The sequence below is a fragment of the Acomys russatus genome, chromosome 26, assembly GCF_903995435.1.
Source record: "Acomys russatus chromosome 26, mAcoRus1.1, whole genome shotgun sequence".
Taxonomy (NCBI): domain Eukaryota; kingdom Metazoa; phylum Chordata; class Mammalia; order Rodentia; family Muridae; genus Acomys; species Acomys russatus.
The window spans coordinates 6782610-6800710 of record NC_067162.1 but is presented as its reverse complement, the minus strand read 5'-3'; the positions used below and the strand labels follow the sequence as shown (position 1 = coordinate 6800710).

General features: G+C 43.7%; 1 protein-coding gene across 1 annotated transcript in view; it reads left to right on the top strand.

Annotated features, from left to right (window-relative positions):
* Hhip (hedgehog interacting protein) overlaps nucleotides 1-18101 on the top strand; it is a 99101-nt gene that overhangs the window by 69060 nt on the left and 11940 nt on the right. Inside the window, exons 5-11 of the mRNA XM_051168959.1 lie at nucleotides 4607-4758; nucleotides 5204-5377; nucleotides 5949-6092; nucleotides 9724-9845; nucleotides 12697-12820; nucleotides 13723-13853; nucleotides 16022-16103. Coding sequence (XP_051024916.1) covers nucleotides 4607-4758; nucleotides 5204-5377; nucleotides 5949-6092; nucleotides 9724-9845; nucleotides 12697-12820; nucleotides 13723-13853; nucleotides 16022-16103 — 929 coding nt within the window. The remainder of the gene's footprint in view (nucleotides 1-4606; nucleotides 4759-5203; nucleotides 5378-5948; nucleotides 6093-9723; nucleotides 9846-12696; nucleotides 12821-13722; nucleotides 13854-16021; nucleotides 16104-18101) is intronic.

Sequence of the window (18101 nt, the reverse complement as noted above, 5' to 3'; positions counted from 1 at the left end):
TAAAGCATGGTGGTGCCCCCCTTTTATCCCAGCACTTGGGAGGCAGAGGCAGGCAGATCTCTGAGTTCAAAGCCAGCTTGGTCTACAAAGCAAGTCCAGGGCTACACAAAGAAACCCTGTCTCAAAAAAAGAAAGAAAGAGAGAAGGAGGGAAGGAAGGAAGGAAGGAAGGAAGGAAGGAAGGAAGGAAGGAAGGAAGGGGGAAGGAGAGTTGGGGGAGGGAGCTACCAAACACCAGTTAAGAGCACTTGCTGCTCTTGCACACGCCCTTCGCTTGGTCCCAGCACCCACATCTCCAGCCCATCCATAACTCCAGTTACAAGGGCTTTAGTGCCTTCTTCTGAGCTTCTGAGGGCACCAGGGAAACATGTGGTACACATACAGACATACATGCATGCAAAAACACTCATACACATAAAATAAAGATAAATAAATCTAAAAATGTTTAAATGACAGTATAAAGAGAATGTTTTTTGTTTGTCTGTCTGTCTGTCTGTTTTTAGAAGACATCACAATGAAAGACAAATACCTCAAAATTTTCCTCAAAGAGAAAAATATTTTCTGTTGTAATCATATTATGGTTACTCTTTTTCAAAGGGATATTTCTTATTATTCAAAGAACGTTCTTCCACAATTGGCTAGAACTTTGATCTGTCCAATAGGATAGAGTTAATCCCAACATTCCAAGAGAAGATCTGGCCCATTGAAGTCTTCAGTACTCCATGAGGGAGTGTTAATCTCAGACTCTGTGGCATGGACCCTGTGAAGCTGCTCCTGGCTGGCAGTCACCCTTTTATTAATAGTCCCTGGAGAAACCTTTCTGACTTATGCTGAAACATGGGCCAACATCCAGATTCCAAATGGTTTAGGACATTGTGTTGAAACCATTCAACAATCCTCTTCTGAGCATCCTCTTGCGGTTGGTGTGGAGCTGTCCAGACTTCTGTAATATTGGGAAGACTGAGGAACAAAGGGGAATCTGGGGTGCTAGTCAGAGTGGAAAGTGTGTCCAACCTAAAAGCTTAACACACAGCAGTGATCTTATTTAAAATAGCATGAGGGTTTTTTGGAAACCACTTCTTCTTCTTCTTCTTCTTCTTCTTCTTCTTCTTCTTCTTCTTCTTCTTCTTCTTCTTCTTCTCTTCTTCTTCTTCTTCTTCTCTTTCTCCTTCTCTTCTCCTTCTTTTTTCTTCCTTTTTTTCTTGATTGGGAAGCTTTGCAGATGCTATTTCTGTTCTGCAATGTCAGAAGCATACAAAACCCAAAGTTCAATGTGAGGCTTTGGAAAAAACATCACTGGCATTCACATAGGTCATGACAAATATCTTGGACCTTGGCTGACAGATTTTTCAAAGCATTGTGTTTGAGGGTGTACTCTTCCTGAGTAGCACAGCTCCCTGGATAGGAGTCCTTCTCCATCCACCACTTGGTGAGTGTGCTTGTATCCCTTATTAGCCAGCCCAGCTCAGCTCATCATGAGAGAGTCCTCCTCCCCAGGCACTCCCAGGATCAGTTTCTACATGGAAGCATGCCTTGATGGAGCACCTGTGTTTCCTTCTATGAAATCTGAATGATCATGGGGGAAAGGATAAAAGGTATTCGGAGGAAAGTCCTTGAAGTTGGCATACGGGCTGGTTGATTGTTTCTGATGAGCCTCTAAAACCAACTTAGCAGAGGTTGGGACAGAGAGGACATAAAGGAGGCATTGGGCCTGGGGAAGAACAGAATGTGACTGTGAACACAGATGGCCAGAGCTTGGGTGAAAAGGGACATAGGATCACAGGAAAGAAGAACAAAGGCTGTAAGGAGGCTATCTTCACCCATCCCTCATGCCGGGTCAAACGCCCTGTCAATGGCTAAAGCTGGAGCAATGTTAGGAGACCTGAGGCCTTAACTATATGATGGTGTCACTGTTGAGAAGACCCCTGACCCTGGCATGAAGTCACCTTTGGGTGCCAATTGGCATGCTTCCTCATGTAGGCCTTGATAAATGAGCAGGCCACAAGGCAGATTTTCTCTGGCGAGCTCAACTATGATTTGCTCATAACATTTTAATTAAATAGACAACATTACTGTGAAAGCTAATTCAAGTGAACCACGTGTCAATATTTCAGTCTCCTGCTTCTGCAGGAGAGTCAACATACCCTGGCTGGTCACTGGAGACATTCATGATATTTATATTACCCATGAAGTTTTCTCACCAATATAATAAGAAAAGGTGTTCTTGGAAATAATTTAAGTATTCAAATTTTTAAACCAATCAGAACACAACTTTATACCTAGAAGGCGATTTGAAAAGAGTAGCCTCCTTTATCAAAAGTAATCAAATATCGATCATGTGACTTGAAAAAGTCAAATTCGTGACTTTTCAAAAATGTATTATCAGCAAGGTGGTGCTCACCTTTAATCCCAGCAATTCAGAGGCAGAGATAGGTGAATCTATGTGAGTTTGGGGTCAGCCTTGTCTGCAGAGTGAGTTCCAGGACAGCCAGAGATACACAGAGAAACTCAGTCTCAGAAAAAAACAAAACACAAAACCAAAATATATTACCTGTTTTCTTCTCATTCACGACCCATTTCTTCTCTTGGCACTTCACTAAAATGTCTTGTGATGCTCCTGGACTTGTGGTGTGTGCCGTGTGTTTCTAAAGTGAACAAGCGCCCGCTTCTGCCTGCAGATTTGTTTGTGGCTATTTTCCATTTGGCCAACTGCTGCATCTCTAATTCCTGAAAAGCAACCAGCACAGTTTTGAACCATGTTCCTCTCTTCTCCTCGGGCCGTATTCCTGACTACTTGATTAGCTACTACAGAGAACAACTTTCAACCAAGGCAGTATCCTGGGGAGGAAAATTAGGCACGGTCAGAATTCCACCGGTTGACTTCCTCATGCAATCCATCAAAGTGGTTTAAGTGAGCAGACGCTGTACATTCAAACTTCAGCTACACAGCTTCTCAAGTCTCCCAAGGCAGCAAAGTGGTATTTCTCTCCTGGCAATGTGAGCAGGAAAACACCAGCATCGAGTCTGTATTAAAACCATCATCACAAAATAATCCCCAGAAACCAGAGGCTCGTTCATAAATCATAACCATTAGCATCTGACTCTAATGATTAAAGTTAAAATGAGGCATATGGCAATGTGTAGAAAGGTTAACACTTCAATAAATGATTCAGAGCTTCCCAGACAGTTCCAGCCCGTGTATAATTTATGCAACTCTCCAAGTCGGAATTGCTCTACTTTGGATGTTGTGTAGCTAAACACATTTATCTCTGAGCCACGAAACACATAAAACTAGGTTTATTAAAAAATAAAGATTTATCCCTAGTATTTTATGCTCTCAGGCTGATGTGGCATCCAAGTCGCACCATTGCTGTTCCGTGCTAGTGACAGACTCCGTGTGTGGGACTAAAAATGACAATTGATCATTACTGACCATGACCCATGTTGGTATTACAGGGTTTTCCACATTTAGCACGTCAGAGGTTAATTTCTCCCCAGATTTTGCTAAGGTTGCTGTTATGTTAAAGGCCTAAACAGAGGATGAGCGATTGTAGAACTCAGTTTCTGTCAAAGGATGTCACTGCTGTGGGTAACTGACCAGATTGCAGAGAAAACTGTCCATTCAATCCCTAGACTACAGAACTTAAGTCTCTGGTCTAGATGATTTCAGATCTTCGACTCCGAGACAGACGTTCCTAGACTGTGGGAGAAAGCAAATGCTAGGACCATATTGAATTTCCACGAGCCGAATTGGCAAAAATAATGAAGATAAAATGCATTTCTATTTCAGAACATGACAATGTTTTAATTGCCTTAGCAGTTGATATGTGTAATGTGTACAGTCTCTGAGGTTCATATAATCACAAAAGAGTTGTTTGAGATTTTTCTTTTATTTCTTAGCATCCCCTTTCCTTTCCAGTGTTTCTCTCACCCCAACTCTGGTCCTGGCTTTTTGCTCCCTCCCACCCCTTCACCCTCTACTCTCCGCAGAGTTTGGGGTGTATGTAAAAACGCCCCTTCTCTGCATACATGGGCCGACGCCGCTGTTACCTAGCTATGATGTGCGGACCACCATCGTTGTGACAACTGATGTCGATGCCTCCGGGTGAAACAAAGGTTTATACATTACACAAGCAATTTAACTGCTTTCTAAACATATTGCCAAGACAGTGGGAGCTGGCAGCCCGCACTGGTTTTAGGTTTTGGTGAGCTGGCTTAGGGGTAACTGTTGATTGTGAACCGTTTTTATTTGTCTCCCATGCACTACAAGCAACCTCGTAACCCAGGAAAGAATCCCTCACAGCGCACTTAAACTGCTCTCCTCGGCTTCCCAAGATTGCATGCACAAATCACTTGATTAAAGGGACATTACGAGTCTTGTGCATAGATAACTGCACAAGACAATTGTCTTACTCTAACCTTTAACGTGCGCCACGTAGAGAAATGTTTCATAATCCTTTTCTCTGTGCAGTAGGCAGAGGAGAAAAGAGGTTGGGCAGAGATTACCCACCCAGAAGAAAGAAAGGGACTCTTTTTGAGGTTCCAGTTGAAACACAATAAAGAACATAATTAACATCCAATTCTTTGTGTTTTCCATTTGACTGCAGGGAGGAGATGAAAGGGGCCTGCTGAGCCTTGCATTCCATCCCAATTACAAGAAAAATGGAAAGCTGTATGTGTCTTATACCACCAACCAAGAGCGGTGGGCCATCGGGCCTCATGACCACATTCTTAGGGTGGTAGAATATACAGTGTCCAGGTATCACTATTGTGCATGGGCGCCTACAAGTTCTGCCATGTTGTTTCCTCTTCTTTGTCTCTTCACAAACTGTTTAGAAATCATTGCCACAAGTTAGTAGTGATTAAAGAAGAATCTTCCCATGGCTTAAAACATAGTGCATGTATGTTTGTTTGCATGTGCAACTCTCTCTCTCTCTCTCTCTCTCTCTGTGTGTGTGTGTGTGTGTGTGTGTGTGTGTGTGTGTGTGTGTGTTTAATAGACGAATAAAATAATGTCTTTGGTACTTTTCAATTATTTCAACTTCAGTGATATTCCTAGAACATAGAGATTAATATAATTTTTTCGTGTAATTCTGATGAGCTCTATTTCAAGTGTGGCTGTCTGTACACTTCTTCCTTTCCAGCAGATTCCCGTCATGCCTGCAAAATCATGGTGTGTTTTTTTTTTTCCTTCCATTGTGCAGGAAAAATCCCCATCAAGTTGATGTGAGAACAGCCAGGGTGTTCCTGGAAGTTGCTGAGCTCCACCGAAAGCATCTTGGAGGACAGCTTCTTTTTGGTCCCGATGGCTTTCTGTACATCATCCTTGGGGATGGCATGATCACACTGGATGACATGGAGGAAATGGATGGGTTAAGGTAACACACTGCTTCCCAACATGCACTTTTTTACACTAACATGATTTCAATGCCAGGTCACGTGGTCTGAACCAGCAAAGGGGAAAGCGTGTGTTTGATGATTGAACATAAGGTCACTTCATGCTGAAGGGATGCTTTGCCTTGTCCTAAACTAGCTGCTGCTTTGAGACTGTGCTATGGGCCTTGCTCTGGCACATGCAACACTGGGGAGGGTACCTCTTCCTGTGAGCCCAGCCACTCCCCGACCCCCATACATCCATGCTGCTGCCTCACCCTCTGTCTAATGAACTGTAATCTTGGAGAAGATAAAAGACATAGACTGGAAAAGATAAAAGAGGACAGATTTTTTTTTTTAAAGCGAGCAGCATTATTACATTACATCCTTGTCCACACTCCATCTGTACCCACACTGGCCCTGATCTCACTGGTTGACACATGGAATTTCAAAAGCAAGTAATTTTAAGTCAAATGGAGGGTTGGTTTCTATCTCCTTAGCTCAACCTTGCCCCATGGATGCAGGTGAAACACAGGACCAATGTGTGAAGTACTCACTCCCCTTCCGGTTTCTCAGTGACTTCACAGGCTCTGTGCTGAGGCTGGACGTGGACACCGATATGTGCAGTGTGCCTTATTCCATACCGCGGAGTAACCCCCACTTCAACAGCACCAACCAACCCCCAGAAGTATTTGCCCATGGCCTCCATGATCCAGGCAGGTGAGGACATCTGCCTATTTCGCCTCTGCTTTCAGAAAAGGGAGGAGGAGTAAGATACACAGCTGCCAAGTATCAAGGGGTGGTATTCTTTGCACCTGTAAAATAAAACAGGACCGTTAACTCAACAAGTATTTAGCCCACTTTCTAGCGGTCATCTGTGAAGAAGGTAAAAACAAAAAGGTTAAGCAAAGAAAAACCCAAGTTCATGGAAAAATTGGGGAGGGGGGCACTATTAGATAACCTTTGGCTTTCTTTGTTTAAACTCGAAGTTTGATTTTTCTTGTTGGCTTGGTCTGTTTGATGCTGCTTCAACAGATTGCCCCATCTGGGGTCATTTCAAAACAAAGGATAGATTTTTGTCTCACAATTCTAGATGCCGGGCAGTCAGAGGCCATGGTGGCAGGACTGCTCAGCATCTAATGAGAGGAACGGAGATAGAAAAGTTGCCCAGCCCATCCTCCTACGGGAAACTCACTGCTTAGGCTAACCATCCCCCTCTCACAATAATAGCGTAAATCCACAGGCTGGAGCAACCTGAGAGTAACGCTCTCACGCAGACAGACACAGTCCATCCCTGGAGGTCTTGTCTGCACTGCCGACTGCAGTGGGAAGCAGAGTTCCCGGATGTGAGCTTGGCAGGGCACATTCAGACAATACCACATATGTCGAGCAAGAGTGGTAACAAGTATGTTCTAAGGGTACTGTCAGGATGACGTAAGAGTCTACAGAGAGAGTGCAAAGACGGCGCTCCGTCCCTCGCACCTGGGCAGCCCTTACTGCCGTGGTCTCATTTAATACACGATGATGTAGTGTTGCTTTCCAAGAAACTGGGGTAAATGTTAATGTCGTTCATGCCTGAAGAACGTACCAATACTAAAGGAATCCGTGTTGGCTGTTTTCCACTTCTACTATAATGAGCCATAAGGAACAGGATGCTTAGAGATCTACCGAATGAAGGGTTTCGGGCACACTTCAAAAATTCTATGAACTCTAACAGAAATTCTCTGATGAAAAGCCCTTCCGTCGGGTCTGTCACTCAGACTAAGGCACATGTGGCCACATTTATTGCTATTTAATGTTTATGGCGTGTTCACTATGTGCAAGGTGACTATTTCTCCAACTTTTTATTTTTATAATCCCTCGCGCCCTTCATCTTCCCCCCATCAAAGCCCAAGTCCGCAGTTCATTTCCTTTCTGGCATCTCCGCAGATCTTAAAATCTGTTCGGCAGGGAATCCTTAAGGTGGGATCAGGATGCGGAGGAAACTGTCACATTCCATTTCTATAGCTCAGAATGCACAGACACCACAAAGCAACACTTTGAAGTGTAGCGGCCTGAGTCACCACCCTCCCAAGGGGTGGGGGTGGGGGCATTCTTGCAACCTTCCTGGGGGTCCAAGCCTCAGTGCAAAAACACAGGATGAGGTCCTTTCCAGACCCGGCTCCTGGCAAGATGCCTGTGCCACGGAGCCCTGCCTCCTCTGGCAACTGAGGCCTGAAGAAAAACTCTGTTTGTAGTCTGCTTTCCTCCCAGAGAACTCAGGCAGAGAAAGATTTTAAAAAAGAGAAAAACTAAAACCACGAATGGCTGTAAGTAGAGCTGACCCGTCATTAAGCACTTTGCCTCAGGGTACTAAACTAAGTACCCTCTGGGTAATATGCTGAGATAGCTGCCCGTACAACACCTTGGTGTTTTAATTTGTGCGTGAGATGTGCATGCATGCCCATACTTACAAGAGGGTAGGGTGAGGGAGGTCAAGTGCCTTGCTCGATCATCCACCTTTCTCCTTTCCTTGATTTTTTTAAACACAGATGTCTTACTGAGCCTGAAGCTAGGTTATTTCAGTGAGGCTGGCTGGTCAGAAAGCTCTGGCCTTCCTATTACCCTGCACACACCTAACCCCAATATTGCACTATATGCTCGTGTCGTGCCTGACATTTATGAAGATGATGGGAATCAACCTCAGGCCCTCTGGCTTGCACAACAGCAAGAATTCTTCCCACTGATCCAGCTCCCCAGTCCATGATCTTTTTAATTTCAAGATTAAGTTCACAGTAAAATGTGACCTAAGATACAAAGACTCCGAGTGTAAGCCATAAGCCTTAAGCCCACATTAACATGGCCTCCCCACTCCACCCCCTTCATCATCATCCCCAGTAGAATGGTCCTTTCAGTCAGCAACTGATGAGACAGCATTGGCGTGTCGTCATCGGCAAGAGTCCGCGTTTGACTTTAGCAGCCACTCTTGGTGGTGTGCCTTCTGTGTTGCTTTTAGACAAATGTGCGGTGACAGGTGTCCATCACTGTGGCCTCGTCTTATTAATTTCACTGTCTGGGCTCCCTCTGCATATAAAAACCTGAAAGTCAGAAGATGGAGTGGGACTCACCGCCCCCAGCAACTCAACCCAGGGAGAGCTGACCTCTTCTTCAGCAGTAACTATTTCTTGTTGAAAACAAGTCAAACTTTGTTTTGTTTTGTTTTGTTTTTCTTGTCAAAGATTCTCTATCTTCCCAAAAAAGGGGCTACAAGAGACCCTCTCACCCAGTGGGGACCAAAGTTCCTCAATAGGTCACAACATGCCTGTGTCTTCATTGAATTGAAAGGATTACCCTTAGCGAGGACAGTGGAGGTCCTGTCACCGTGGCACTGTCCCCTGTCTTTCTTTATCATTACAGGCTCTTTGGAGCCTTAGGTTGTTGTTTTATTTTATTGTAATATTTGCTAACCAACTCTCCATTACTGAATTCCCCTACTCTCCAATTTTTTAACATTTTAAATTTATTTAGGAGCCTAATGATTTGGTTTATAAGTAGTTAATGTATCTTGTTGGCCCAAAAAGCAATTCTCAGTGGAATGTTTTCTGCCTCCAGGGGACATTTGACAATGTGTAGAAGCATTTTTGGATTTCACAACTGGGATGAGGGGGCTAAGAGCGGGGGCAACACTACTGTAATCAAATGGCCAAGGAGAACGCTAAGAATCCCATACTTCACAGAGCGGAACCCCCTCTGTGGTGGGTGAGATGGTTCCGCAGGTAAAGGTATTTACCATGAACCCTGAACACCTGAGTTCAATGCCAGGAACAGAAGAGAAAGAAGAAAACAGACCTCCACAGATTGTCCTCTGACCTACACACACACACACACACAGAGAGAGAGAGAGAGAGAAAGAGAGAGAGAGAGAGAGAGAGAGAGAGAGAGAGAGAGAGAGAGAGAGAGAGAGGCATGCACACACGCACGTGCACACTAAAAAGAAACAACACTAGTTCTAAGGCTAATATATTACATACATTGTGTGGCACAAATGAGTTGATGGTAGCATTGATTCATATTTCCAAACTCTGCCAAAGAGTTGCACATGAGGTAATCCTTACCAATAGGCTAACAAAGGCTTTTAAGATAGTAAGAACATTCATTAGAAGAATGATAGCCAGAAAAATTAAGAAACATACTCCCAAGGTCATTAGCTTCAATAGAATAAACAAACACATTGGGAGGTTTCCTTCAGTGGTTTCAAGAATATCCAAACTAAATTGCTCCTAGGATCCTCGCCAGCCCGCAAAGCCTTCCTTCCTATGTCAGGAAGAGACCCTGGTAGGAATTAATGAGTATCTGCCTCTTTGTTATGCAGATGTGCCGTGGATCGACATCCCACTGATCTAAACATCAATTTAACAATACTTTGCTCAGATTCCAATGGAAAAAACAGACCATCAGCCAGAATTCTACAGATAGTTGAAGGAAAAGACTATGGTGAGTCAAGCACAGTTGCTGGGTTTGCTTACCTGAAGATTGACTTTAGTACATTAAGTGGGAAAAAAAAAAAAAGTTTGCAGAATCAGCGTTTGGGAAAGCATAAAAACACTGGCCTGACAGAGGCCAGTGAGTAAATTGTTCCACTTTCAGAGGTCCAAGGACTCCTCGAAGCCCTGAGGGCATCTCTGTTTAATTACCTTTCCCATGGATTGAATGGTTCTCCGTAGGTCCGGATAATTTAATGGTCTCAAAAGTCAGTGGCTTGTATTTTGCTCATCTGAGGCTCAAGGAGGGGGAACTTCTCTTTATTCTCTGTGATGCAGGAGAGCTTGTCCTAACATTTATACACAGAGAAATAAGCCTTGAAGGTACAAAACTGCTGAACATTCAACATGCTAGGCTCAGCAATTAGAAAAATAATGTTTCTAATAAAAATAATTTTAAAATGAGTTCCTTTTAGAGAAAACAACGTAATTGACTTGTAAAAACAAGTCATGGGAATAAAATGTTTAAACATTATTTTTAATAACATGATTACCAGAGTGTTTACAGAGAATTTAAAAACAAAAAGTTGAATAATGAAGTCTAAAACACTCAGTATTTTTCAGTGCTGTACTACACACTCCTTTTGAAGGCCACACTGCAGCAAGCATTATTATGACTTGGAGCACAATAGATGAGATTATTAAATTGATTGCTTCTTCTATTTACTCATTCAACAGAGCTATTTATTTTAGTACTAAGAATGAGGCAGCTGTGTTAGTTTATGCAGTATTTGGTTGTTTCACTTTGCTTTTTTCCAGGTATTTTCCCTCTCTCTCTCTCTCTCTCTCTCTCTCTCTCTCTCTCTCTCTCTCTCCCTCCCTCCCTCCCTCCCTCCCTCCCTCCCTCCCTCTCTCTCTCTCTCTCTCTCTCTCTCTCTCTCTCTCTCTCTTTCTCTCTCTCTGTGTCTGTGTGTCTGTGTGTGTGTGTCTATACCTTACAAAAGTCAAACCAAAGAATCACATGGTTTGGAAAAAAGTCTAATAAGCCACTAACTAATTCAATAGACTTTCGTTATATCTGGAAAATAAACTAAATTGTACTAACTTTCAGACAAAACTCATCAGAATATTAGCAGACTTACGTCTATGTAGTGTAAAACACATACAATGCGCACTAGGCTCCCACTGTGAACACACTCACAGAACCACTAGAGGCGACAAGAACTACCACTGGTCACATTGCACAGAGGACAACACTGAGGTACAGAGAGGTTAATTACCAAACAAAATTGAATCGTAAAGAACGGAGCTAAACTAAGGCAGCCTGACTCCAGTATGCATGACCTTAGTCGTTCAATCGCCATGGTTGGCAGTTAAGACTTGCCTTTTCCAAGCTTTGCTTTATCATGACGACGTGAGAAGAGCAGTGCCTAACTAGTGCTCTTATGAACACGTGATCTGCTTAATGGTACTACTGCTGACTCAGCAGAGTCCCACAGTAGAAAACTGATCAGGAATAACTGAGTTTGGGCTCTTATGGATTCAGGGCGCAGTGTCAGTCCACGTGTGCAAACCATAGCAGTATTCTTCCTATCCCCAGCTCAGGTCATTTGCCTGTGCCAGGCTGACTCCTTTTCCAACTGTGTCCTGTGGCAACTGTCCTCAGGGGCAGAAGTGTTTGCAAGGTTAAAGTTGTACCGATAACCGTATCAAATGAAATTTAGCCTCCTGTGGTGTTTTTTGTCCACATTTTTTTTATGTTTCATAAATAGGAAAATGATAAGAAGGTACCAGATGCCAGATATTAGAATATAGGAGGTTTATTAAGTGAGCATGGGGAGAGAAGGGAAGAGGGGAGGGGGAGAGAGAGAGAAAGAGACAGAGACAGAGAAAAAGGAGGTAGAGAGAGATGAAGTAGAGAGAGAAGAGTAAGAGAAAGAGTAAGTGGTAGAATTGTCCTTTTATACAGCCCTGGGCAGGGCCATACCCCCATGGCAGGTAGGCAAACTGAAGCAGAATCCTAAGCCATTTTAAAGATAAAACTTTGGTTTCCAAAGACCCAATGTGTCTTTATTAAGAGAAAGCAAAGGCCTTTCATTGTCTTGTGTACCTAATTGGTGCTTGTATTGAGCTATATTTCACATGAAATAAAATACTTGTAGCCCTCCCCCGCCCAAAAATAAATGAATAAAATTACCTTGCTGTCACAAAAGCTCATGCATAAGATACCACCTGTTGACTGTGGCTTGTCATTAAATGCATGGGAGGCATTTCTCCAGGGAACTTCTTGCATGCAATTCAGAGGCCTCCTGGACATTGCTAACCTTGCAAGTCTGTAAACAAAGCTTCTAAAGTGCCCTGAGTGAAGCTATCCCTCGACTAAGTGACAGTGATTTAAGGATGCAGTAAGTGCGGGTTCAAAGACTTTTGTGTGCTGTGCTTTGATTTTCATTCAAGCGTGAACCTTTAAAACTTTGGAAACATCTTATGATTTGACAGGTCTGGTTTGGTTTACTACACGTAAGCAGAACCATTTTTTAGCAGACATTTATTGCTCAAAGCTCACTTTCTAAGTGTTTTGGTTTAGAGTATATAACAATGATTTCAAAATATTTGGGTTTGAATGGTGTTGGAATCTTGGTGTGTCCTGACAGATAAAATGGCATGCTCCTAAGCATTTTCATTTCGCTAAGCTTGCATTTTGAAGAATTTCAGTATTCTTATCAGTACACCTGAAACGGTTCCATATCCCACCTTATGAAAAACAATATGGAATTAAATCACTGTAACATGTATTACTTGGTTGGTATGACTTCGACTTCTAGAAATGTTTCATTTCTCCTAATACAATTTTTTTTTTCCAGAAAGTGAGCCATCACTTTTAGAGTTCAAGCCATTCAGTAACGGCCCTTTGGTGGGTGGATTCATTTACAGAGGCTGCCAGTCTGAACGGTTGTACGGAAGCTATGTGTTTGGAGATCGCAATGGGTATGTTTCCTAAGGCCATGGTTTCTTATACCAAATGACATGTCTATTGTTCGGAGCACTACCAAAAACTATCCAAGTGCCTATCCCCTGAGAGTCAGACCTCGGACACACACAGTTGTTATTGCTTCCTTGGGTTTCACTGCACCTGGACGTTTTATTGAAGAGTTGCTTCCAAAGACTCTTTTCATCCGGCTCCGTCAGTTCTATGAAGCACTGTTTAAAGGCAAACAAGTCTTCTGAAGGATTCTCCGTTTACTTCGACGTTTCCCGTCATCCTCAACCTAAGTCCCAAACTTGTTTTACAGGACTTGTAAAAACGCTGTTTTTAAAAAATTACCCTGGGAGACTAAGAATTTTGGTAGCGCCAAACTCTTCAGGACTCTCTGCAGCAGCATGCAATTTGGCTACATAAGTAGGTACTATAAAATAGAAACGTAGCCTAAATTGTCAAGGTCTCGCATGGTGGGTGGTTAGGAGGAGCTGATGAAACCCGCGCTGAGAGCTGGTTTCCTGAGCTGCGGACACTCAAGCCAAGAGGGCGCCATGGTGTGCTCAGCTTCAGCGAGAGGCAGGCCCTGCGCCTACCCTGCGCTCTACCCACCCGGTCCCATGCTGGCCCTCAGCAGCACAGCCTGCTGTGGAGACCCTCCTGGCAAGCACCCTCTCTGGGTGTAGGTGAGGAAGGGCTTTCCCTTACTTGGATTTTTTTCAGCGCCCCCTCCAATCCTCGTCTTACCTTTACGTCCTTCCTCCTCATCTGGTACTTACTCAGTTTTTGTCCCTTAGCAGTGATGTCTCTGGTGTGACCATTCTTCATTGCAATTTCTATTCTAAAACGTTTTTGAGTGCCCCGTAAGCCAAAGTGCATTCTCATGGTAGCTTTGTGGTGTGTTTTGTTATAGGAATTTCCTAACCCTCCAGCAAAGTCCAGTGACCAAGCAATGGCAAGAGAAGCCACTCTGTCTGGGCACCAGCGGTTCCTGTCGAGGATACTTCTCGGGCCATGTCTTGGGATTTGGAGAGGATGAATTAGGTACTCTCACCTTTGCCTCATTAAGATCCGGTTTCACTCCTTCCTTGGAAACCTTTGCTCCGCCCCATAGGGCAACTGGCCTCTTCCTCCACTCTCCGGAAACGCACCCCCTCGGCAATGGCGACCTCCCACAGAGTCTCAAGACGGTCAAGTTACACCTTCCTAACCAGGAACCTTTTCCCAAGGGTCTTTATGCCTCGTTTATCTTCTAGAGGTATAAAAGTAATAAAGTAGAAAGAAATAAAGAGGCAGAAACAAGTGAAAAACTTAGGTTGCGCGTTGGGGGGGGGGGCAGGGCAAACCTTTTCATAGCGACTGATAGTTTTCACTGTGTAGGGTGATGACTCTTCCATTCTCTCTCTAAAGTCTTTCCCGTCTGTCGCGTCTCATTTTCAAAGAGCAGAATCTGAAGCTGGCTTACCCTCGTTATTGCTTGCTTATTTATTTTGCCCATTTTGTGCAAGACAAAGTTGTGCAGAATAATCTGAGGGGTAGAGAGCCTTGCCAGTAGAACAGAAATTATCTCATTTGACCATCTAATGTGACAATATTTTTGGCTTGTTTATCAATGTATGGAGCGTATGTGTATTGAAGACCTCATCACCAGAGTGCCATTGGGAGGTAGTGGCACCTTTAGCAAATGAATCTCAGGGTTTTTTTGGGGGGGGGGGGGGGGAGGGCAGGGGGCTGGAATTAGCACTCCTTAAAAGTAGACTTATTTTGTATGTATGCTGTTTTCGTGTACACCATGTGCATGCGTGGGGCCTGAGAAATTGAACCCAGATCCTCTGCAAGAGCAACAACTGCCTTTAACCTCAGAGCCACCTCTCCAGCCCCAAACATGCTGCTCTTAAAGAGAGCATTGGAACCTTGTTTTCTCTGTATCTTTGCCTCCCAGCTGCAGTGAGGGCTTCAGGCCTTCTTGCCATACACTTCTGCCATGATGACTGACCATTCCAAGTACCAGAGCCAGGCTGACACGTATTGCAATCCCTAAAACCATGAGCTAAAATAAAACTTTCTCCCTTTAAAAAAAAATGCATCGAGCCCAATGAGCAAAGGGGAGTTGAAGTTGGACTGTGATTAATCAGAAAGCGAAGTTGGGTACTGGCCACTGTTTCAAATTACAGAGTTCAGTGTAGCTTTTGTGGTGTTTTACTTAACTACACCCTAACAAACCATTAGGACTAGGATCCTTCAGCCTCAGAAACAAATTTTAAGGCACAAAAAGGAAAGGATGTGTTTCTCGTCAGAATATTCTCTCTATAATAAAAGCCCATGTTGATTTTCTTTGTACACTAAATGGGAAAAGCAACAGAAATAGTTCCTCTTCATTCATTTAGATTAATAAAGGGCAACTCTCCCAAAAAACACACAGGACATGTTTGAGAGACACGGGATATAATAATTAGGAAGGAAAGTTGTCTGCTCTTGTTCCAGAGGTAGAGCACTTTATATCTGAGTGGTTTTTTTTTTGTTTTTTTGTTTTTTTTTTTTTTTCTTGTATTTTCTTCTACCCCACTCAGGAGAATCAGAAAGATGCTCTTTTCTTATTCATAAGCTCTGCAGTATAATGTAAATGCCATTGCAGACTTTAATTTTGAGAAGAACTAAGGCTAAGGATGGGCATCCATGGCAGAGTGCTTGGCTGGAATACAAGGCTCCAAGTTTGCTTCCAGGCGTCACAATAAAGAGAGAGGAGGAGAGAAAACAGATAGAGAATGAAGGAAGGAAAAAAGAGGGAAGAAGGGGAAGAAAGTGGAGGGGATGAAAAAAGAAGGAGGAAGGAAGGGAGAGGCGTGTCCAGGCCGCTTCATGAGAAGGCAAGAAAACCCAGTTAACCTAACTTACATCGTTTCACCCTTAAAAACAATCACGGAGTGAAAATAAAGACAGACCGGAGGCAGAGACAGGGACGCTGGGGCTGTGGTCAAGGTGAGGACCAGTGTATACCTGAATAGGAATAATCTGGGCATGGGGAAGAGGTGCCTGGGATGGAGGTGCACTGGCGAGGTGGACTTATAGTGTGCTGTCCCAACCTGTCGGCATCAGGTCCTCCTGAGGATGCTTGGAAGTCCTTGAGACCTGCTTGGCTATGATGTCACGCTATGATGTCACGCTATGATGTCATGCTGTGCATTCATGCTGCATTGTTTCTCTTTCAACAGGAGAAGTTTACATTTTGTCGAGCAGTAAGAGCATGACTCAGACTCACAGTGGAAAACTCTACAAGATTGTGGACCCAAAAAGGTAACATTTTCTTTCCTCTTGAGTATGCTCAGTATCCATTCTCCAGATGCGTTCGTTCCCTTGGAGGCATCATGGTTCACAATGGGTTGGGGTGAACACTCTCCCCTTCCCAAGACAGAGGGCTGCACTGGACCTTGAAGGACTTGAAAGGACCATTCATAGCATTCTTGACCCCCACATGGATGACAGCGGCTTCAGCTCTCATGTCAGGAAAGCAATAAAACCTTTAATTTTGAGAAAATTTGAAATGTTCTAGTATATATTGTGCCCCCTTCGCATGATTTTTGTTAGGCAAGCGAGATAAGTTATTTTAACCACTGGACATCTGACCCTCATTTCCAGACCATCTGACATCTCACCACACTCATGGAGACTGCTTGACCAAGCAAATGGGAATGAACGCACTATTTTGTTACTTGCTTCTGCAAGTGGAAAACTTGTGTTTTGATGGGTTAGTAAGTAAAAGGCTGCCATAAAAGCCTGAGGACACGAGTTCAGATGCCCAGAGCCCAAAAAGTGTGGTGTGGGCATGGTGGTAGCATACAACCCAATATCTGGGAGGCAAAGACAGGAAATAAAGCAGCCAATCAGGTGAGCTCCCAGGTCTGCAAGGGACCCTGTCTCAGTAATTAAACTAGAAGCTGATCAAGGAAGATACTTAGTGTTAACACATGGCCTCTACTCACAGATGTGTGCACACACACCTACCCACATACATGTGTAACCATGCATACACAGATATATGCTTACCAAACACAGGCACACAGAGACATGTGTGTATGCATGTTGCTCGCTCTGTCTGTCTGTCTGTCTGTCTGTCTGTCTGTGTTTTCTACTGTTGTTCCCTCCCCATCCACTCATCTCAGTGTCGGCACACATTCAATCATTCTAAATCATCATTCATCAGTCATAATTTTCAAATGAGAGAAGGACTGCCAGAAGCTGCTAAAATTACACACTGCCAAGTGGATGTTGGTCACACAGAATCTAATCATGTTTATAGATACAAATAAGTGACAAACTAACTAGTACTCTTTACCCACCCACACCCTGCTGCAAATTTCAAGCTTCTTCGAAGCTTCTCTCAGGAGAAGACATTCTAGTGGTCAGAAAGGTTAGCCAAAGGCTATTGTTCAATTCTTAAAACACGCCAAGTTGTCTATTTGTACATCTTCCTGAAAAAGCCATGGACTAGTAATTAGACAGACTACCTTTTTTATGCCAAAACCACATTTATTTTCCTAAAAACATTGACAGATTTGCGTTGGCTACTGCATAACAAAGAGCAGATTCCATGAGGAGCGGTCTTGAGCCCCCACTCACTTCTTCACAGTAAGAGGCTTGTAGCTACCTGTGTAGCTCTAGTGAGGTTCCTCCTCTTTCTGTGGAAAGCACTGTCCTCTCTGAGGAAAGCAGAGAAATGAAAGACTGTCAGAGACTCAGGAGAATGCACTGGCTACATTACAAATACAACCCAAACTATCGTGAACTCAGAGCGTCCTAATGACCTGCCTTGAGGGGTTAGGGTTGCACCCAGACCTACGGCAATTAGTTTCAAAATGGTCACTGTTGCTCCATTATGTTGTCAAGATCGATCAGCTTTTGAAGTGTCCCCATAGTAGGGTAATGAATTCTGCCCCACCCCCAAATCTCTCTTGATCTGGGTTGTTTAGTCTGTTGGTGAGTAGAGGTGACTTTACACCTTCCATCTATTATTAGAATCTAATTATCGGGGTTGCCATGAGTGACCTTGGCTTTTGTGACCTTATGGCCTCTTCTCTAGTAGGGTGGTCTCAGAGTGACATACCTGAAGGCCTGGCTTCTCATTACGGGGCCTGTTTCTGGTGATTCGTGTCATGTGTGGGGCCAGGGTTGAGATCTGTGTTTGCTTTGCAGAAGTAGGGGAAATCTTAGAATTCCAAAGACCCATCCTCCTACAGAGGCATATTCTAAATTAAGCTGAGTATAAGAAAGCCAATGTTTTCTTAACCATTTCTT